General features: G+C 45.5%; 1 protein-coding gene across 2 annotated transcripts in view; it reads right to left on the bottom strand.

Moving 5' to 3' along the window:
- NTMT2 (N-terminal Xaa-Pro-Lys N-methyltransferase 2) overlaps window positions 1-23,558 on the bottom strand; it is a 395,867-nt gene that overhangs the window by 227,083 nt on the left and 145,226 nt on the right. Inside the window, exon 2 of one of the 2 annotated variants that reach the window (XM_073558015.1) lies at window positions 5,305-5,480. In XM_073558015.1, coding sequence (XP_073414116.1) covers window positions 5,305-5,480 — 176 coding nt within the window. Of the gene's footprint in view, window positions 1-5,304; window positions 5,481-23,558 lie in introns of those variants that run through there. The other variant, XM_073558014.1, reaches the window with a different exon arrangement.

Here is a 23,558-nt window from a genome sequence, read left to right as displayed (position 1 = left end):
TCAGTATTCTTTTTCCTCCAAACACGACAAGTTGTGTTTCTACCAAACAGTTCCAGTTTGGTTTCATCAGACCATAGGACATTCTCCCAAAACTCCTCTGGATCATCCAAATGCTCTCTAGCAAACTTCAGACGGGCCCAGACATGTACAGGCTTAAGCAGTGGGACACGTCTGGCACTGCAGGATCTGAGTCCATGGTGGCGTAGTGTGTTACTTATGGTAGGCCTTGTTACATTGGTCCCAGCTCTCTACAGTTCATTCACTAGGTCCCCTCGCGTGGTTCTGGGATTTTTGCTCACCGTTCTTGTGATCATTCTGACCCCACGGGGTGGGATTTTGCGTGGAGCACCAGATCGAGGGAGATTATCAGTGGTCTTGTATGTCTTCCATTTTCTAATTATTGCTCCCACAGTTGATTTCTTCACTCCAAGCTGGTTAGCTATTGCAGATTCAGTCTTCCCAGCCTGGTGCAGGGCTACAATTTTGTTTCTGGTGTCCTTTGACAGCTCTTTGGTCTTCACCATAGTGGAGTTTGGAGTCAGACTGTTTGAGGGTGTGCACAGGTGTCTTTTTATACTGATAACAAGTTTAAACAGGTGCCATTACTACAGGTAACGAGTGGAGGAAAGAGGAGACTCTTAAAGAAGAAGTTACAGGTCTGTGAGAGCCAGAAATCTTGATTGCTTGTTTCTGACCAAATACTTATTTTCCACCATAATATGCAAATAAAATGAAAAAAAAACAGACAATGTGATTTTCTGGATTTTTTTTTTCTCAGTTTGTCTCCCATAGTTGAGGTCTACCTATGATGTAAATTACAGACGCCTCTCATCTTTTTGTGGTGGAACTTGCACTATTGCTGACTGACTAAATACTTTTTTGCCCCACTGTATAGTGACAATTTTGACTCCACATGTGTTTTCCAGAAACAGGCAGCAGTGGATGTTGCTGAGTGAAAATTACAAACTACCGTTGTAGTGATCAGTATGTTTCAGTCACCAGTACATTATGCCCAGCTCATGCTTCTGAAGACACGCACATGTATATTAGGTGGGCTCTCATAACTACAGAAATGCCAAACATGTGGATGCTATATGTTGTTTAGGCACAATGTGGCTTAGAGGGGAGGGGGGCATTTGGACTTGGGAGCAGAGAATTTGCTGAATTTCTTTTGGGGAGCGAGGAGCCATTTAGCTTTTCCAGAGCCTTTGTATTACAAGTAATGTGGAACCCCCCTATATTTCCGTTAACAGATGACAGATCTGAGTGGGGACTTGCTTTCTTGTGGATTGAGTTGAAGCTTTTATTGAGAACATTTTACACAACGTTTGGGATCACATTTATCTGGCACTCTATGCTGAGTACTTACTTTGTGGTTTCCATCTAAGGGCAGAGACACACTGCCGTATTTCTCGTGCAAGAATCGCATTGTAAACCTCGCACTGGCTGTTGGCTCTCCTGACCTGAGCTTGACAACTGCACAGTAATCCATCACACTGTCATGCTCGGGTCAGGAGAGGTGCCGGCCAGTCCATGCACTGTGATGCGATTATCGCATGAGAAATACGGCAGTGTGACTCCAGCCTAAATCTGAGTGACGAGATTCAGATGAAACCGCCTCCATTCACTATAATGAGGCAGTAGAGTTACTCTGGACTCCTTTTAGCCTCTGTACAGGGGTGTCCTTCTTTTCGAAGTGCACAAAACTGTGGCCTACAGCACTTTTAGGCAATCCAAAAAAGACTGACACTGCCAGATCACAGGTCCTATGGCGTCCACAGTGCCTCCATATGCCTCATTATAACATAGTAACATATGTAACATACAGTATGTAAGGGAATGGAAAATGTTATTTGTCTAACTTTTATGTCTCACTAGTATTTTACTGGTACTGCTACACGTTCATGTGTATTACCATTTTGTGTGCTGGTGATTTTTCCTCCTTGTGCAATTGGAGTTCTTTTGTCCCCTGCCTGATCTGCATGTTCAGTTAGGTGATTCTTTTGCTAATCCTTTGCATCTAGTCTGGTTGTGCCTTTTTTTTGCTTTCTGCTCTGTTACTAGGGTTCAGCGTGCTCCCTGCTGGGGCAGCGCTGGGCCCTGTTTCATATGTCACAGCGTGTTCAGTCCCCTGTTATTTTAGTGTGTTTTTTGCTTTGCTTCCAGTTTATACCAGAGTGCTGATCTAGCGGGGGTGAGGTCGTGTGACCTCAGGTTTTTTGTATATCAGAAGTGTTGGACATTTTTACGGTTTTGTGCGTGATTGCAGACAGTATCTTTTCTGTCCTGTCCTGTGTAGACAGCCTGGGCCCCACCGTTTGCTCAGTCTGTTTTCTGCCAGTGTTTGTGTCTCACCTTACCTCACTGACAATATATGTTTGGGTGCTGTCTATTCCTTTGGGGATCTGCTCCGGGACAGTTTAGAATTCACCTTTCTGTCTTTAGGCTCAGTTAGTTCTCCGGCTGTGACGAAGCATCTAGGGCATCGTAGGAACGCTCCACGGCTACTGCCTTGCACTGAGAACCTATAGGCAGGGTTCCTCTTCCAACCCATGTCTCCTCTCTGTTCTCTCTAATCCGCCTTCGTTCTGTACTTTTCTCTCTTCCTTATGGAAACTTAGGTTACAGTTCTACGTCTTTCTCCTTACTCTCCTTTCCCGTGCCAGCCGGCTCAGGTCACTGAGGCGGCTGCAGCACTCCTTCCTCCATCCCTTTTTCCAGGGATCCCCACTCCTCTCGGAGTGTCCTACTACTCCGCCGACCTTCTTTCAGACTGAACCCCGACCGAGACTGTCCTGTAATTCTAAACCTTCCCAACCTTTTCTATCTCTAAACTCCACCCACCTCCCAGCACGTCCAGTGTTCAGAGCAGGGAACCACCAAAGGTGCTCTGCTACGCTCTAAGAACAAAGCCGCTTGTGGATGTGCGGAACTACCCTGATGTGTGGGATGCGAGTGCTGGAGTGTGGAAAGGAGTTCCCAACTTACCTAGATGGTGGGGCACTACACCTTAGGAGAAGGTTCACTACCTTTGTGGCGACTGAGCCTCAGGGGTGCCACAGACGTGTGATCGGTGCACCGTGCTAGTACTGCTGTTTGTGGGAACGCATCTCCTGCAAAGCAGTACGGTGCCTGTCATGGAGGGGTTAAAAATTAGAAAAAGGGAAATAAGGACATGCAAAAGTTTGGGCACACTTGTAGATTTGTGTGCTCATATAACTCGGATAACTGACCAAGATTTCAGACCTTAATAAACCTATTAGGGTTTTGGCTTATTCGCTATCATCATTTGGAAAGGCCATCTCGTGCAAATTTCCCATCATTCTAAAAAAAAAAGCCTCATCTAACATTGCGCCAAAAAAACAAAGCAATGGGTTCTTCTAAGCACCTGCCTACCATCCTGAAAAGGAAAATAGCGGAGGCTCACAAAGCAGGAGAAGGCTATAAGATGGCAAAGCATTTTCAAGTTGCCCTTTCCTCAGTTCGAAATGTAATTAAGAAATGGCAGTTACCCGGGACAGTGTATATATCTAGAATAATATACTGTAGATACTGACAATTACACCCAGTATATAGGACAGGAGAAATGGTACTGTGCAGTGTATATATACAGGATAAAACATATACTGAGAATAATACCCAGTATACAGGACAGGAAAGGTGGCACTGTGCATATAGCCTATAACGCCTAGTCCCCCTTTCCCACATATAGCATAAATAGCCTAGTCCCGCCTCTCCACATATAGCTTCTATACCATATACACTTCATGGAAAAAATCAATTGCTAAAATAAGTGCAGCTAAATTGAAATACAATCACTTGATGGCATTGTAGAGCTGGAACAAAGAGATATATGTAAAATAGGACAATGTTGAGAAAGTCGCACAAGAAATGAAATATAAGAAAAAACAAACAACCAAAAATCTCACTAGAGAATATAATACAAAATATAATTTATTGGACAATCAATAATACCAGAATATGTGAAAAAACACAGTGACAAGGAAAATCCAAGTCTCATTGTGCATGCAGAAAAACACCAAAGGACACACACATATAGCGGAAAAGGGGAAAAGAAAAAAATTATATATGAGGCACATATAATGCCTAGCAGCAAAGGTAGATATAATTATACTTGCTCATAGCAAAATTGCACATCCCCAAATAAGCCTCATAAAGTCCACATCACCAGACATGTGTCCATGATGGGTGACAACACATGATGAAATTGTAGAGTATTGAAGTCATAGTCATACCTGATGAGGATAGGAGGCGAACCGCCGTAGTGTGTGTCCCCCCCGACGTGCGTTTCGGCGTGAAATGCCTTTCTCAAGGGGTGGTGGGAAAGGGGAAGTGAGGGGAATTAAAAACGCTAAGTCCACCAATCACAGGCAAGAATGACAATCATGTGACTCAATTGGCCATATTCTGGTATTATTGATTGTCCAATAAATTATATTTTGTATTATTATATTCTCTAGTGAGATTTTTGGTCGTTTGTTTTTTCTTATATTTCATATAGCTTATATAGCCTAGTCCCCCATCTCTCACATATACCATATTAACCAAGTCTTCCTTCTCTCACATATAGCCTATATAGCCTAGTCCCTCCTCTCCCACATATTACATACATAACCAAGTCTGCATTATCCCACATATAGCCTATAACCCACCCCCTCACCCACATAGCCTGAGAGAGAGCCTGCTGACCCCAACACCTAGCACAGGCACAACAGGAAAAGGAGGGAGAGCGCTGCTATGGATGCAGATTAGTTCAGTATTGAATAACTGTGCTGATACTGGTCAAGCAGAAAGAGCAGTGTGCGCGTATCGACGGCCTTTATCAGAGCAGATACACGCACATAGGGCCTCTAAGCCAGCGGCCCTCTTTGCAGTTCAATGCCGCTGGCCCATAGGGCGTCTGCCTACATCGGCAGATTGACAGTCCAGGCCTGCTTAGCAGCTACTCTCTTAATCGTTTATTGATGCCACTCCGGTCAGACTTCTGTAAGTTGTGACCTGCTGGATAGCTGTAGCGTTTGCTGTGGCTGTTAGTCCTGACTTCTGATAGATGGCTGATAGGGAACAGAGCAGCGCTAAGAAGAGCGGAACTCAGCACCCGGTAAGTATAATACTAGGGTTAGGAACTTAGATTAGTTGCACCACTCCAGAGCTGAAAATAATAAACACTAGACTGATGTTTGAAAACCACTTCAGTTCAACAACATATTCAGATGATTTGAATAGTTGCATACATTTCTACAAAACCTACTGTGTTAGACAATCTAGTCATATCTTACTTACTCCAACAAATTTCATTAGAAATTCTCGAGATGATTCTATATCAGTGTTGGAGAGGTCAGAAAAGTCACCCATCATCCCTTCTTCTGTTGCTGGAACATCCCTGTAGAAATTCCTTGCTCTTGCATAAAACTGCATTTCTCCATCAATCACTTCACTTGTAGCAGCAAACAGTTTTACTGTAAAACAAGCAAAATTACCGTATGTGAAGGTTTAAACACTAGGTAGGCAAAAATATTTTCATGCACTAATATAACATCTTTATAAGGCTGGAGACACACTAACGATTTTGTTCCTGGCAAGTCAGACGAGTGCCATGCGAGTGAAATGCATTTTTCATGCGAGTACAATCCGATTTTTAACACCCACAGTAGCATCCGATTTACATCCGAATGCAGTGTGATTGCTATCCGACTGCAATGTGATGCTAACATGAGCTTTTTCATAAAGCAAATCTCTGTCATTTACACATAGTTTTCAAAGGAAATATTCCTCAAAACACATAAAGATAGATACAGGTACTCTAAAATTTCCTGGTAGACGGCTGTGCTGACTTTGGTTTTGATAAAACACAGTGGACCTACACCAGCAGATGACATGGCTCCCGAAACCATCATTGATTGTGGAACTTCACACTAGACCTCAAGCAGCTTGGATTGTGTGTCTCTCCACTCTTCCTCCAGACTCTGGGATCAGGAAATTTTAGAGCACTTCATGCTTCCCTCTGTCAACAAGCTTAATGGAGATGAAAATTTCATTCTCCAGCAAGACTTGGCACCGTCCACACTGCCAAAAGTACCAATTCCTGGTTTAAAAACAACAGTATCACTGTGCTTGATTGGCCAGCAACCTCTCCTGACCTTAACCACATAGAGAATCTATGGGGTATTGTCAAGAGGAAGACGAGAGACACCAGACCAAACAACAAAGATGAGCTGAAGGCTGCTATCAAAACAACCTGGGCTTCCATAATACCTCAGCAGTGCCACAGACTGATCGCCTCCTTGCCACGCCACATTGATGCAGTAATTGATGCAAAAGGAGCCCCAACCAATTATTGAGTGCATTTACTGAACATACATTTAAGTAGGCCAACATTTCAGATTTTAAAATCACTTTTTCAAGCTGGTGTTATAAAGTTTTCTAATTTACTGAGATAATGACTTTTGCATTTTCATTGGCTGTAAGCCATGATCATCAATATTAACAGAAATAAACACTTGAAATAGATCACTCTGCTTGTAATGACTCTATCTAATATATGAGTTTCACTTTTTGTATTGAAGAACTGAAATAAACTAACTTTTTTTGATGATATTCTAATTTTGTGAGATGCACCAGTAGATAGATGATAGATGGATAATAGATAAAAAGCTGGCAATCTGGATGGCAGGCTGCATGGTTGCATGATGTGACTATACAGCCTGTCATGCAGCAGAGACATTGAGCAGTGTCTACTACCACTACTCAGTATCTCACGGTGAACTCCTTCTTACACTTACGGTGTGGTCAGAAAGCTCCTGGAAGCCAATTAACTCACGTCATCTAACTGATGTCAGCATGAGCTTGCTGACATCAGTTAGGTGAAGTGAGTTCATTGGTTGTGAACTCTCAGGACCTTTATGATGGCATCACGAGCGTGAGAACTTTCTCATGCTTGTGGTGACATCAGTCAGGTAATAAGAGTTCATCACGAGGCACTGAGCAGATGCTGCTCAGTGTATCTGCAGGATGGCAGCCTGTGTAGTCCAATCATGTAACCATGCAGCCTGCCATCTAGTTGTAAATGGATTATTATCTCCTCAGTGGACAGGTGAGGAATTTTGTATATTCTTTTAAATCTCTTACAGGGGACAATGGCTTCACTGGAATGGGCGATGCCTTAAGTACGGGTTAAGTACTAAACTACTTTACTACTAAGGGCTTTATTCTGCGTGTGTGTTTTTATACAATATCACTATGGTGATAGTAAAGGGGACGCCTATCTATTATTAACCTCAGGGCTTGATGTCACCTGACAATACAAAGGTGACATCTATCCCCTCATGACCCTACTTGCCACTGTATCAGGGCAAGTGGGAAGAGCGAAGCTAAGTGCCAGAATTGGCGTACATTAGGGATGCGCCTTTTCTGGGTGGCTGAAAGCTGATGCTTTTATCCTGGAGGAGCCAATATCCATGGCCCCTTACTAGTCTATTAATATCAGCCCGCCGCTATCTGCCTTGCATTTGATGGTTATTAATTATAGGGGGAAACTATGTCATTTTTTGAAGGGCTCCCTCATTTTAATATCCAGTAAAGGCTAAGTATACAGCTATTAGCTGATAATAATAGCCTGGGAAGTTCCATGGGTATTACCCCCTACCCTGGCTATAAACAGATGTCAGCTTTCCCTCTGATGATTAAAAAAATTATGCAGGAGCCCACTCCATTTTTTTCAGAAAAATAATCTTTTAATAATACATGTACAGTAAGCTGCACTGTACTAATTGTATATGTCACTGACATATTTATATCTTTCCATTCTATGTGTATATACTGTATGTTATCTATCTTTTCTATCCTGTCATGTTCTATTGTAATTTTACTCTATGCGGCTGCTAAATTGCAGGCTTTTGAAAGGACACTGGTGTGTAAAAATCAGACAACACTCACATGGTCCGAGTGCTGTGCGATTTTTTTTTTTTTTTTTTTTTTTTTTTTTTTTTTTTTTTTTTTTCTCGCCCTCATTGACTTCTATTGCCAAATGCCATCCGATTTCCAATTACAATCGCAGCATGCTGCAATTTTTTTCCAGTCTGATTGTGATCCGATCCAAGCTGGAAAACAATCTCAGGTGAACACAGAATTATAGAATAACATGGGTCCGATTGCAATCCAATTTTTAATTGGATTGTATTTATCCGATTTCATTGTTAGTGAGAATGAACTCTAAATTGTATGTACAGCAGATACACTGACATTGTACTGTTGCTGAGTTCAGGAAAACTAAATTTAAAGTTTCAGTGACTGGCCAAAATTTTTATCAGTGCCATATTATTTTCATAGGAGTTTGGCCTCCCACAGAATAGTAAACACACTAATCAAGCTCCTGCGCTGTCAGCTTCAGGATATGTTCACACTGTGCATTTAGTAGGAGGCTTTCAATACCATTACCCCCTATACCCCTGAAGGTCGTTTGCATGTTAATGACCGTTTGCATGTTAACGACCAGACCAATTTTTACAATTCTGACCGCTGTCACATTATGAGGTAATAACTCTGAACCGCTTTAACAGATCCCGGTAATTCTAAGACTGTTTTTTCGTGACATATTGTACATCATGATAGTGGTAACATTTATTCGATATTACTTGTGTTTTATCTGTGTAAAAACGGAAATTTGGCAAAAATTTCAAAAATTTTGTAATTTTCAAATTTTGAATTTTTATGCCCTTAACGCCTTTCTGATATCTGACGTAATATTCCATCCATGTGACCTGGGCCAATTTGACCATGGATGGAATATTACGTTGTAAGGCTGGTTTCACATTCGCGCTTTTTAAGCGCACGCACGGCCGGGGGTAGCTCCGCCCCCGAGCCGGCTCTCTGCCCGGCGTGCCCGCCCCTTCCTTGTAGCGCCGCCTCCTAGCGCACAGCGGCGCCTGCGATCGGCGCACCCTATCTTTAGCATAGGGTGTGCAGATCGTGCGCAGGCCGTGCGCTAGTTGCGCTTTGACCTGCGCTGCGCACTTTTGACGGTGCGCCGTGCGCGCCAAAATCCGAAAAGTTTGATTTTGGCGCGCACGGCGCACCGTCAAAAGTGCGCAGCGCAGGTCAAAGCGCAACTAGCGCACGGCCTGCGCACGATCTGCGCACCCTATGCTAAAGATAGGGTGCGCCGATCGCAGGCGCCGCTGTGCGCTAGGAGGCGGCGCTACAAGGAAGGGGCGGGCACGCCGGGCAGAGAGCCGGCTCGGGGGCGGAGCTACCCCCGGCCGTGCGTGCGCTTAAAAAGCGCGAATGTGAAACCAGCCTAAGGAGGAAGACCGGGCTGCAGGTACCTGTACCAGGCCGGGTCCAGACTGTTGAGGCTGCGTCCCATGTTGCCCTGAGAAAGGAATAGGGGCCTGAACAGGCCCCATGACCAGGGGAGAGCGGGTGTGACTAACTCAGGAAGAGAGCAGAATGCGCGTGAAGGAGCAGTGAGTTGCCCGCCGTCCGGGAGAGTGCAGGAAAGTGTGCAGCATGCTCCGCACCCTAAGCAGCAGCTCCAAGGCGTACTGCGGCTGAGCTCGCCTGAGCACTACCATGAGACAATGACCGTGGAGAGCACCGCGCACCCGGCTAAGTATAGGACAGCGCTCATGCGGACGGAGAAGCGTGGGCCGGTCATAGGACTCTAAGGTGTGTTCTCCTTTGCTGACAAGTGCGCATCAGTCCACTCTCTGTACAGGGGCTCCGCCAGCCTTCCTCACTTTGGCTGCCCAGACTGATGAACTAGGGGCTCAGCAGGAAAAACCAGTGACCTCCCGCCAGAAGTTGGACAGGTTGCCGCTAAACAATATCTGAGGACACCATGCCAGCCGTTGCGGGCATTAAAACCCCAATCAGACTGGATACGCATGAGGACCAGTGGAAACCACGATAAGTGCTATTTAAACCTCAGACTGTTGCATTAACCTTTGTTCTTCGTGTAATTCTTGTTCATTGTTTATTAACTCACTGCGAGAAGATTATTTGCATTCTTACTGTTAAAATTAAACAATATTGCTATACCGCATTGCTCTGCATACTGCATTCCCGCACCTGCTTACATTTGGTGTAGTCGGCAGAATGCAGTCTACAAGCGCAGAGGCAGCAGACCAAGTGGTCATGGGTTCCCTGAGAGCCAGCTTACCGCTGGGGGCCATGCTCAGAAAAATTTACGATGAGCAATTCACTGCTGTGGGACTGGATTGAGTGGGTTAAAGGCATATTAAGGATGCACCAATGATCTTTGCTATGCAAGCAGAGATTGCTGTGATGGCCCTGGACGAGGAGGCTAGATGTTCCGTAACGTTTAAGCCCCTGCATGAGCAGAACACCTTCACCAAGGTGCTGCAAATTTTAGAGGAGATGCATGGGGACCCCACGGATTTTGGAGAATTGCGGATATGATTGTTTAGCCGCATTCAGATGGAGGGAGAATCTGTGATGCAATATATCAATGCGTTACAAGAGGTGCAGGCAGCAATTGCCAAGTGGGATGATGTGGGCGTGGGACCTCCTGATGTGATCTTAAGAGATCAACTGGTAGTGGGCCTCAGAGATGTGTCACTTAAGCAAGCTTTGCTGGAGCGCCTGCGTACTGAACCGCGCATGACCTTCTTAGAAGTCGGGGGCGGAAGCACGTGTGCGAGAACAGGAAAAGGGGACGGCAGCCTCGGCAGGGATGGTTCGGAGCAGGAAGATACCCGCCTCACCCACGGCTGAGCCAGGATGGGCCAGAGAGTTCCAGAAGGAAATCCAGGAAATACGGGAAGAGTGGTCCGGCCTCAGAAGATTCCCCGCTGCGGCTCCAAATCATCCAGAGACCGGAGTGACTTTGAGTCCTACTTGCGCGATGCACATCACCAGGAGATGGGGCAACCCCGAGCAGAGACACCTGACTTGTTTTAAGTATGGAGACGTTCAACACTATGCCCAAGGGTGTGGGAGATGGGGGCAGCCTCTTACTCAGTGGCCGTTAAATAGTGGGCTCCGTGGCTGGAGGATGCTGCCTGGAGCCTGAGAAACCAAGAAGGTGAGAAGGCAGTCCCGAAAGTTTAATTTCCCTGAGTCCCCTGAAATGAATGGTTGAGCTGTTCGCTGCCTGATTGATACCAGATTACAGGTGAACAACATGGCGGAAATGTATTTTAGATGTAATTTTCCTGAGGCGACACGGCAGAAGTGGGGCACAGTAATCAAGTTGACAGCGGTCAATCAGTTGTCCATCCCGGTCACAGGGGTGGTCTGGATGCAAATTACAGTGTGAGGCAAAGATGTGGGTCAAAAGGGAGTCGTGCTGACCGCCAAAGATACTGGCAATGGCCCTGCAGTGACTCTGGGGATGAATGTGCTGAAAGAACTCGGTACTCTCTTGATTAGCGAGTCACCAAATGCTTTTCTGGATTGGTGAAGCCCACAAACGCCCCAGAGGAAGGTGTTTCAACAATTGATCTGGGTTGTCCAGGCCCAGGAAACATTGAGCGAAGGTAAAGTTCTAGGAAAAGTGACAGTCCCTGCAGCGGCTACAAGCTTGTACACCACTCAAAGAAGTGGAAGTACAGATAGAGCCAACCCTAATGGACCAGATACCCTTAGGACTTCTCATTGCTTGGATTTTAGCCACCGTCCATGATGGTAATGTAGTGGTGCGGTGCATCAACTTGGGGGAAGATACTCTTACTCTCTCACCCAAGAGTGAAGTGGCACAGGACCTGGGAATGCTGGAAGAGTTAATGCAACTGGAGTCCATACATTTGGCAGTAAAATAAGGAGGCCCATGCACTGTAGCCATTACAATGACCACGGAACACCAGCCTGGAAGTATGAAGGAGTAACAATCCTGCCGCCATCACTGCATGGCCTCCCATTCCCCACACACCAACTTACTCACTACTCGAAGCCATGCTGTGACTTCTGTCTGCTGCCGGCTCCATGCTGTGTGAGTTTTGCTTCCTGCCTGCTCTCTGCATGCTTCCTGGCTGTGTGCATAGGGGGGCGGCGCCAGAACTCTCCAGTTCTTATGGAATCAGGGTGCACCTGTCTAATGTGTCCCTGACCAATTACCAAGAGGCTTCTAGTATTTAGGGCAGCTCCACCCAGGAGGCAAAAAATCCTAAACCCTGTGCTATAGTTCTTTACCTCACCTTGTACCTCTCCGTTTGCCCTACAGGAGGCAGAATATCCTGATTCCTGTGCTATTGTTCTTTACCTTGCCTTGTACCTGCACCTGCTGTGTGAACAGGTCTGTACCTGTTCCTTCATACACCACTCCTTCCTGCCCATGTCCCTGTGTCTCAGTCGTGCCCACCTGTCGGTGTCTCAGCCATGCCCACATGCCAGTGTCTCAGCGGTGCCCGCCTACCAGAGTACCAGCCGTGCCTGCCATGCTCACCTGCCTCTCTGTTAGTCGCACATGACCTAGTGTCCTGTTCCCAGTGGGATCAGCAGCCACAGCCAGACACCACCCTGGAGTGGCACCTGGTGAGGTCAGGCTTGTGCTGCACAAGCCTGACCTCACCATCAGAGGCTACAGCAAAGTCCGAGGTAGCTGTCTTAGTCACGCCCCTTCCAGGTTAGTCTGGTTTGTGGCACAGTGGGGCCACAACCTCCTCGCTTGCGTCATCCTGCCAAGGCACCAGCGTGACAGTTTGCACAGGCCATGGTCCCCGCTGAGTCCCATGTCCTTGCGCTCTCAGAGCATGATGAACTTTTTTCTTGCCTGTCTGAGCAACCAGAAGAATTTGTTCCACCAAGCTCCAGAATCCAGCGTGGGCGTTGTCTAGAGATGGCCGAGCCCTATTCAAGAACTGTCTAGTCCTGCAAGGATAAATACAGCTCCAAGTCGGAGCATTGTGCACGAAGAAGTTCATCTTCCATTTGCTGTCTGGTATGCCCATGGGTCATTCTGAACCAGGAATTCCTGTACCCGTTCAGGTCTGGATTCCCAGCAAGGTGCTTCAGTTGAAACAACCAAGTGACAAGAGGTGCCTGGTTCCCTTGAATCAGAGTCAGTCAGCTATGTCGTCTTCTTCATCTGGTCTGCTAGTGGTTGAGTCAAGGTGTGATGACGTCTCCAAAGAAGGGGAAGCGGTGGCGTTCTCTTCACACGTCTCCAGCGACTATACCAATAAACTGCGCCCAGGAGCATCCCTGCCTCTTGATTGTCTTCCCCTGGATAACAGACTGAAGATGGATCCTAAGTGTATGCCTTTAGCTCCCATGTGGCCAGTGAGTGAAGATACCAAGACAGAGGTTTACTCACCCTCTAACCTGGAAGTGGAGGACAAGTTTTTTCAGGGTAACCGGCTGAAGTTGCTTCCTAAATGTATGCCTTCTGCTTCCATGTGGCCGGTTGGTGAAGATCCAAAGACAGAAATTTGCTCATCTCTGCTTTCCACCAGTCTAGTGTGGAGGTTGACCACATCGGGCACCAAGAGACTTTGTACTCTGTGATTCCTGATGGCACGCCAACTTCACCTTACCTGAAGGATGTCGTGTTGGCCTGGACTGTGTGTGCTCCTATCCTTCTAAACGTCATTCTGGCGGGGTTATTGAAGAGGGGGCGTAAAGGGGGGTACTGTAATAACCCTACTGGCTTCACTGCATGGCCTCCCATTCTCCACACACCAACTTACTCACTGCTCCAGGCCATGCTGTGACTTCTAGCACCAAAGGAGAAACAATAAAGGAACATATTGATCTAAAAAAATATACGTTTTTATTCATACAAAATTTTACAAACATATCATTGCAACACAATACCATTCAATGAGATACAGAGTACATATAGGGTGGTAAATTCCTCACCCTGATATATTATACAAAGCTGTGAAGATCAGACAATTGTGAAAGGTCACACAGGTCAAACCGTTGGGCTATAAAAGATAACTAAAGTATCACTTTCACTGTATATGACATAGCCTGGACAAATACACGTATAGGTCCTAATAATTATGCTGGCAGGGATAAACAAACAATCACCATCTATGTCATGTTTAGCATGACCGATATCAATGCTCTCATATTGCTGCCATAGTTGTTGCCCTACATATATATTGAGGGGGGCTACTTAATATGATTGTCCAAAATGATCAAAATAAATAAAAATGAAAAGGCAAGATCATTGAGAGAGTTCCACCTATTTACCTGCAGTCATGTTGCCTTCTGGTGAATTGACCGTGTGAGCCTGTGACGCACCTCCTCTGCAGGTAAATAGGTAGAACTCTCTCAATGATCTTGCCTTTTCATTTTTATTTATTTTGATAATTTAGACAAGCATATTAAGTAGCCCCCTCAATATATATGTAGGGCAACAACTATGGCAGCAATATGAGAGCATTGATATCGGTCATGCTATACATGACATACATGGTGATTGTTTGTTTATCCCTGCCAGCATAATTATTAGGATCCTATATGGGGTATTTGTCCAGGCTGTGTGATATACAGTGAGAGTGATACTTTAGTTATCTTTTATAGCCCAACGGTTTGACCTGTGTGACTTTTCACAATTGTCTCATCTTCACAGCTTTGTATAATATATCAGGGTGAGGAATTTACCACTCTATACGTACTCTGTATCTCATTGAATGGTATTGTGTTGCAATGATATGTTTTTTAAATTTTGTATGTATAAAAACGTATATTTTTTTAGATCAATATGTTCCTTTATTGTTTCTCCTTTGGTGCTATGATTTGATTTTGAAGGGATCATTATTTATGGTGATTTTGAGGTTAATAACTGTTTGGATTCATGCTGTGACTTCTGTCTGCTGCCGGCTACATGCTGTGTGCCTCTTGCTTCCTGCCTGCTCTCTGCATGCTTCCTGGCTGTGTGCATAGGGGGGCAGCACCAGAACTCTATGGTTCTTATGGAATCAGGGTGCACCTGTCTAATGTGTCCCTGACCAATTATCAAGATGCCTCTAGTATTTAGGGCAGCTCCACCCGGTGGTAGCTGCCTGTGCAAAGTCTTAACTCAGTTAGTGTCTTGCTGCTGAGTTGCCAGGTCCTGTCCTATGTTTCGCCTTCTCCGGAGGCTTGATTCCTAGTCCTGTGTCTGCACCTGTCTTTCCGCCCTCTAGGAGGCAGAATATCCTAGTCTCTGTGTCCTTGTTCCTTGCCTAGTACCTCCATCTGCCCTCCAGGAGGCAGAATATCCTGATCCCTGTGCTATAGTTCTCTACCTTGCCTTGTACCTCTCCGTCCGCCCTCCAGGAGGTAGAATATCCTGATTCCTGTGCTATTGTTCTTTACCTTGCCTTGTACCTCTCCATTCGCCCTCCATGAGGCAGAATATCCTGATCCCTGCTCTATCGTTCCTTGCCTTGCCTTGCATGTGTCCTCTCTGCCCACCAGGAGGCAGTATATCCTGCTCCCTGTGTCTTTGTCCCTGTACCTTGTCTCGTACCATTACCTTGTCTGAACTTAGTCCCACCTCTGCCTGTGCTCCATACTCTTGTGACTCTGCCCTTACTTCGTACTCTTGCGGCTCTGCCCGTGCTCCGCACTCTTGCAGCTCTGCCTGCTCCGTACTCTTGCGACTCTGCATGCTCTGTACTCTTGTGACTTTGTCTGCTCCGTACTCCTGTGACTCTGCCTGCTCCATACTCTTGCGACTCTACCCGCTCCGTACTCTTGTTACTCTACCTGTGCTTCGCACTCTTGCGGCTCTGCCTGTGCTCTGCATTCTTGCGACGCTGCCTGCTACGCACTCTTGCGGCTCTGCCTGTACTCCGCACTTTTGCGGCTCTGCTTGTGCTCTGCACTCTTGCGGCTCTGCTTGTGCTCTGCACCCTTGCGATTCTGCTGCTGCAAAGACTCTTGCTGTTAACTGCAGCTCCTCACCTCCTGTGTGAACAGGTCTCTACTTGTTCCTTCATACACCATTCCTTCCTGCCAGTACCAGTACCTGATTCCTGTGCTATTGTTCTTTACCTTGCCTTGTACCTGCACCTGCTGTGTGAACAGGTCTGTACCTGTTCCTTCATACACCACTCCTTCCTGCCCATGTCCCTGTGTCTCAGCCATGCCCACCTGCCAGTGTCTCAGCCGTGCCCACCTGCCAGTGTCTCAGCTGTGCCCACCTGCCAGTGTCTCAGCTGTGCCCGCCTGCCAGTGTCTCAGCCGTGCCTGCCTGCCAGTGTCTCATCTGTGTCCGCCTGCCAGTGTCTCAGCCATGCCTGCCTGAGTACCAGCCATGCCTGCCATGCTCACCTGCCTGTCTGTCAGTCGCACCGGTCATAGTGTCCTGTTCCCTAGTGGGATCAGCATCCACAGCCAGACACCACCCTGGAGTGGCACCTGGCAGCAACCTGCTACACAAGCCTGACCTCACCATCAGAGACTCCAGCGAGGACCAAGGTAGCTGTCTTAGTCATGCCCCTTCCACGGTAGTCTGGTTTGTGGCACAGTGGGGCCAGAACCCCTTCACTCGTGCCAACCTGCCAAGGCGCCAGCGTGACAGAAGGAGGGACGTCGAATCCTGGAGCAGATATGGGCCGAATTGACGGGACTCTCACTGCAACAGGTAGAAGCTGTAGTAGAGTGATCTCTTCGCCTGTCATGAAGATGACTTTGGTGTACTACAGCTATTGCCCATGAGATACCCACTGGAAGTGCCGCCCCGATCCAAGAGAGATACCGGCAGATCCCGCCTCAGATGTACAAGGAGGTGAAGGAAATGTTGGCACACATGCTGCAGAGTGGAGTCATACGAGAGAGTTAAAGCCCGTGGACAGCTCCCATTGTTCTAGTTCAGAAGAAAGAAGGGACCCTGCATTTCTGTGATTATCTGTGACTGAATGCCTGATTGCCTGTATGGTGCAGGACTCTTACCCCTTACCCAGAATTGAAGAATCACTATCTGCCTTGGGAAAGGCAAAGTATTTCTCGTCCCTGGATCTGGATAGCGGATACTGGCAGGTGCCCATGACTGAACCAGATCGTCTGAAGACAGCATTCATATTGCCCATGGGATTGTTTGAATTTAATCGGATGTCTTTTGGCCTAACACTCCCAGGATGTTACAGCGATTGATGGAAAGATGCTTGGGGGACTTGAACTTCGAAGCAATGATTATCTACCTGGACGATATCACTGTTTATGCAGCCACCCTTGAAGAGCATCTTCGGCAGCTGGAGCAAGTGTTGAGTCGACTACAGAAGCACGGCCTGAAAGTGAAGCCCCAAAAATGTCACTTTTTCAGTAAGCAAATTGTGTACCTTGGACACAATGTATCCGCTGAAGGGGTGAGACATGCGCGTGAGAAGATAGCGGCGGTACAGGATTGGCCCACCTCGAAGACAATGAAGGACGTTCGGACCTTTCTGGGGCTTACTGGGTACTACCCAAGGTTCATGAAGAATTTCACCCGCATTGCTAATCTGCTGCTGGAACTGCTAAACGGGGTGCTGTCTGGTTCCAAGAATCAGACTATCCAATGGGGAGGCAACCAGGAAGAAGCCTTCCGAGCCTTGAAGATGGCCTTGACTGAGGCTCCAATACTCGCCTATGCGGACTTCTCACAGCCCTTTATTCTTCACACCTATTGAAGTCTACATGGTTTGGGGGGCGTGCTATTGCAAATTCAGGAAGGGAAGGAATGAGTGACTGCTTACGCGAAGCGGACCCTCCACGACTCAGAACGGAACCCAGACAATTACAGTTCCATCAAGTTGGAATTGCTGGCATTAGTGTGGACAATGACCGAATAGGTCGCTGAATACTTGACAGGATCCAAAATCTTTGTGCGCACTGATAACAATCTCCTAGCCCAACTGGAAAATGCAAAACTGGGGGCCTTGGAGCAACGATGGGTGGCCCGCAGGGCGAAGTATCAGTACAAGATCACATGTCGGGCTGGAGCTGAGAACACACATGCTGATGCTGTCGAGAGTGACCCATGAGCAACTGGACACAACCAAGATGAAAAGCTGGAAGCAGAAGAGATTCCTGGGTTTCGTGACCTCGCTAGGTCATTGGCAGCGATGCAGGGACAGATCGGAGGGGCGATTGGAGAACAGGTGCTAGAACGACCTCGGGATTACTGGGTGCAACTCCAGCAAGAAGATGGGGAACTTGTCCAGTTGAGACAGTGGGTAGTTTTGAAGCGACTTCCCAGCTGGAGTGGAAGAGCTGCTCTATTCCTGGGGACTATGCAGATTCTAAGGCAGTGGGAGAGGCCCCAGTTAGAGAACAGCTTGCTGTATAGAAAAGTGCAGTTGATGCGGGAGTTGGGGGTCACCTGGCAAGTGATGCTCTCAGAGAAGTGGATCCGTGTAGTGGCTACAGAGGCCCATGAAAGAGGGGCTCACTTTGTTCTGGAGAAGACGTTCCAGTGGTTACAGAAGCTGGGATATCACCCCCAATTGAAGACTCCAGTAGAGGATGCCTGCCAGCGATGTTGGAGCTGTGAACTGGCTAAACTTCCGGCGCACGGAACCTCCACACAGACCATCGTGACCTCTGCCCCCTTAGAGCTATTGATGATCGACTACTTGACAGTGGGCCCGGCTGATCTCGGGTATGAACATTGTCTGGAGATGACCGACCACTTTACCAAGTTTGCTGTGGGGTCTCCAACTCAGGATCAAACTGCTGAGTCAGCTGGGCAGGCTATCTACCGAGACTTCATCCGAGTGTATGGCTGCCCGAAGAGGATCCATTCTGACCAAGGCGCTTGTTTTCAAGGTCGAGTGATGGAAGAGCTGCATCGTCTGTACCAGATTGAGAAGTAAAGGATGATGCCCTATCATGGAATAGAGCCTGTGAACGCTTCAACCAGACGATGATTCAGATGCTCAGAACATTGGAAGATCAGAAAATACGGTGGCTGAATACGTGGCTGAATTAGTCTGGGTGTGCAACATCCGAGTGCACAGCACAACAGGCTACACTCCGTATACCCTATTATTCGGGCAAAAGGGGCGGGAAATCACAGAGCTGGAGTTGGATCCAGAAGAAGACTACCTGTGGATGGGGGTGTCTTCCTGGGTCCAAGAACATCGATAGCAGCTGCAGACTCTTAACCGCCTGGTGCAGACTAAGTTTCGGAAACTCCAGCACCATGAAACAACGCCTATTCGAGGGACAGCTCTCAAGGCCGGAGATCGAGTGTGGGTTCCAGACAAGTGGCCCTGGGGCAAGTTAGAGCATTAATGGGGAAAAAACCCATATTGGGTGATACGTCCAGTGGGGTCCAATGGGCCAATGTATGAAGTTCAACCCAAATGGGAAGAAGGAGCGCCTACCCACATAGTCCACAGAAGCATGTTGCATCCTTGCTTGTCATAGGATCCTGAAGAAAGAGAGTGCCAGACACCACCGAAACGATCACCCAAACTGTTCTCGACTGTGACACTCACCGGACAATCGCAGAGAAGTGTGTAGGCCTGAAGCCCCAGAGACGGCCGATTCATCAGATCAAGATATGCTCCCTTCTTCTACCACTTGTCCGTTCCGAACGGCGTAATTCAGGTTGAAAACTGGAATACCTCCCACTCATTATGAACAAGACCAGTTCATTTGGCAATGAATTATTCAAGAAATGGAAGAGTGCGAATGTCTGATGAAGGAACTCTCACCCGTGGAATAAAAAAAGAAAAAATGCCAGCCCCAGTTGGTTCAAACCATAAGCTGCTATACTGTATAGGCTCTCAGCAGTGGATAAAAGACAGGAGCTCTTGCCAACAATAGATGCAAAAAGGAGATGAATCCAGCGAGCCAAGTTTGAAGTACGTAAAAAATCTTTTTCTTTATTTCAAACGTAGATTAAAAATATTTATCCATAGCAGCATATTATAAATATAGGCAGAGATGGGAAAAATTACTGCTGTAAAGCGCACGGCAACACATGAAAAGAAGAAATTATATGCACACAAATAGGGATCACCACAAAGATATGAAAAAAGTATCAATTTTATTAATGGACACAACAAACAGATACGTGATGATGAAGTTGATTGGGATAGAACAACCACCAATTCGTTACATCTTGGATAATATTTGGACATTTAAGACTAATTATCTTGTGATGATTATGTTTCTTATTGATGGTACACAAGTTGTGGTCTAGTCCTTGTATTATATTGGAACTTCATATGGATGTACCTTTGATACTAAAATAACTCATGTTCATGTCTGACTCAAATGCTCTGTGTCTTAATATGTTGGTCATCAACATCTACAGGAGAATTTCGTGCAGATGGTTAGCTTCTTCAGGATTAGCTAAGTAACCCTGTTAAGTCTATATCTATATGGGGTGATATCAGAGCCTGGTTTCTGAGTGATTTAAAATATAGGAGGGTGCTTGATTTCATCAAGATAAATTATGAACATATAAACACGTAGACTTCACAATTATATCTGATTTGAATAACCTGGAGACTATATATGATTTTCCCTATATTTCCATGGAGCTTCTAGCAAGGGTTACTGGGTCTGGGTGTTATGTTGTGTGAACAGATATATTTTTACTGTCATGTTGTGCCAGTGTCTAGACCACTTTTTGACACATTACATTGTGGTTGTATTCACACTATGCGTCATCTTATGGTAGCGCTTTTTGCGCATTAAGCCGTGGTGCTAGCAAGGGCTATTAAATCTGGGTGTCATTATAATGAGTGAACAGATATATTTTTACTGTCATGCTGTGCCGGTGTCAAGACCACTTTTTGACACATTAAATTGTGGCTGTATTCACACTATGCGTCATCTTATGGTAGCGCTTTTAGCGCATTAAGCCATGGTGCTAGCAAGTGCTATTAAATCTGGGTGTTGTAATATTGAGTGAACAGATATATTTTTACTGCCATGCTGTGCCAGTGTCTAGACCATTCTTTGACACATTACACTGTGGCTGTATTCACACTATGCGTCATCTTATGGTAGCACTTTTAGCACACTAAGCCATGGTGCTAGCAAGTGCTATTAAATCTGGGTGTTGTAATATTGAGTGAACAGATATATTTTTACTGCCATGCTGTGCCAGTGTCTAGACCATTCTTTGACACATTACACTGTGGCTGTATTCACACTATGCGTCATCTTATGGTAGCACTTTTAGCACACTAAGCCGTGGTGCTAACAAGGGCTGTTAGATCTGGGGGTCGTTATTTTGAGTGAACAGATATATTTTTACTGTCATGCTGCGTCAGTGTCAAGATCACTTTTTTGACACATTACATTGTGGCTGGATTCACACTGTGTCATCTTATGGTAGCGCTTTTAGCGCATTAAGCCGTGGTGTTAGCAAGGGTTATTAAATCTGGGTGTCGTTATATTGAGTGAACAGATATATTTTGTGGCTGTATTCACACTATGCGTCATCTTATGGTAGCGCTTTTAGCGCATTAAGCCCTGGTGCCCGTGCTTGAATGTACTGATGTGATACATGATTTTTGCTATATCCCCAAGATGCTTCCAGCAAGGATTCAATCTGGGCGCCGTGATATTGAGTGAACAGATAAAAGCTTATCATTACTGTCATGTTGTGCCAGCGTCTAGACCTTTTTTTTTTTTTTTTTTTTTTGGGCTTTATTCACACTATGCGTCATCTTATGGTAGCGCTTCCAGCGCATTATATTGAGTGCACAGATAAAGTTCATTATTGCTGTTATGTTGTGCCAGTGTCCAGATCATTTTTTGACAATCAAATTGTGGCCTTATTCACACTATGTGTCATCTTATGGTAGCGCTTCTAGCACATCATATTGAGTGCACAGATAAAGTCTATTATTACTGTTATGTTGTGCCAGTGTCCAGACTATATTTTTTTGACACATCAAATTGTGGCCTTATTCACACTATGCGTCATCTTATGGTAGCGCTTCCAGCGCATTATATTGAGTGCACAGATAAAGTTCATTATTGCTGTTATGTTGTGCCAGTGTCCAGATCATTTTTTGACAATCAAATTGTGGCCTTATTCACACTATGTGTCATCTTATGGTAGCGCTTCTAGCACATCATATTGAGTGCACAGATAAAGTCTATTATTACTGTTATGTTGTGCCAGTGTCCAGACTATATTTTTTTGACACATCAAATTGTGGCCTTATTCACACTATGCGTCATCTTATGGTAGCGCTTTTAGCGCATTAAGCCGTGGTGCTAGCAAGGGCTATTAAATCTGGGTGTCATGAACAGATATATTTTTACTGTCATTCTGTGCCAATATTTAGACCACTTTTTAACACATTAAATTGTGGTTGTATTCACACTATGCGTCATCTTATGGTAGCGCTTCTAGCGCATCATATTGAGTGCACAGATAAAGTCTATTATTACTGTTATGTTGTGCCAGTGTCCAGATTGTTTTTTGACACATCAAATTGTGGCCTTGTTCACACTATGCGTCACCTTATGTTTTGGTGCTTGTGCTTGAATGTATTGATGTGATATATGATCTTAATATAAGCTCCTGCACACTGATGGGAGCAGGACGCTGTTTCATTAAACTCAGATCCGATCTACCTTTCTCCCCCACTCTGAAACTCAGCTGGTAAGAGTGATTACTAATTGGATAGGTTTATAAAGGACTTCAACAGAACATCACACTGACCTTGAGAAAGACACATCACTGTGTCGATACGCGTGGGTTTGGGGGTCCCATGTAACCTACCCAGTAGCTTGTTCATCCTCAGAAACCAGGTGATATCATGCTAGGGAAAGGGACTTATTAATGTATGTTTATTTGTGTTGGCAACATGATAAGCATTCAATTTTCTGTCCATGGTATATGTAGAATTTCTATATAACCATAGTAGTTATTGATAATATGGTATTTTTTGATTTAAGGTCATGATTGTCATAACAATTGATTTGATAGACCCTAGGTTATGGTAACTAGCAGATACCTGGCATTATACAGTATGGTTGGTCTTGGGACCCATAGCATTTAACTATTTATCAAAATGACCCATTGTCTTTGTTTTGTTATTAATGTCTGGTTGTTCAGACTTTTTAATTGTTTTTAACCACAAAGTGTCTGTTTGTTGTGTCCATTAATAAAATTGATACTTTTTTCATATCTTTGTGGTGATCCCTATTTGTGTGCATATACTTTCTTCTTTTCATGTGTTTTCATATCAATCCATTTATATGCACTAGGTGATCCCACCTAAATTGATATTGTGGTTGGTGCCCGTTTATTCTATATCTTGTCAGACATTGGTTTTTGTGGCTTTCTGCAGTGGTTAGTCTTTCTTAAACGGAGGCACATTTTGGATTATTATTGATTATGGATTTAAATACCAGAGAGTTAGCTTGGGGGAAGCAAGTGACGGATATATTTGATTCAGTGGATACTGTTTCTGGGATTGGTGCAAAAAATGATGACGGTTTTTTGGGTTTAACTTCGGACATTACCAATCAGTAAGATTTTTATGCAAAGACATTTTGGAATGCCAAAATGCTAGAGGAGTACAAGAAATTAAATTTAGTACCTCGAGGATTGAGGGTGCAGATCTTCCCTGCTTGGGAAGTAGCCCCAGACTTTAGGACAACATGGGAGCAGGGCCTTCAAA

The sequence above is a fragment of the Dendrobates tinctorius genome, unplaced genomic scaffold (genome assembly GCF_039654945.1).
Source record: "Dendrobates tinctorius isolate UK_male_01 unplaced genomic scaffold, ASM3965494v1 ptg000012l, whole genome shotgun sequence".
NCBI lineage: Eukaryota > Metazoa > Chordata > Amphibia > Anura > Dendrobatidae > Dendrobates > Dendrobates tinctorius.
This window is presented reverse-complemented; position numbering and strand designations above follow the sequence as displayed.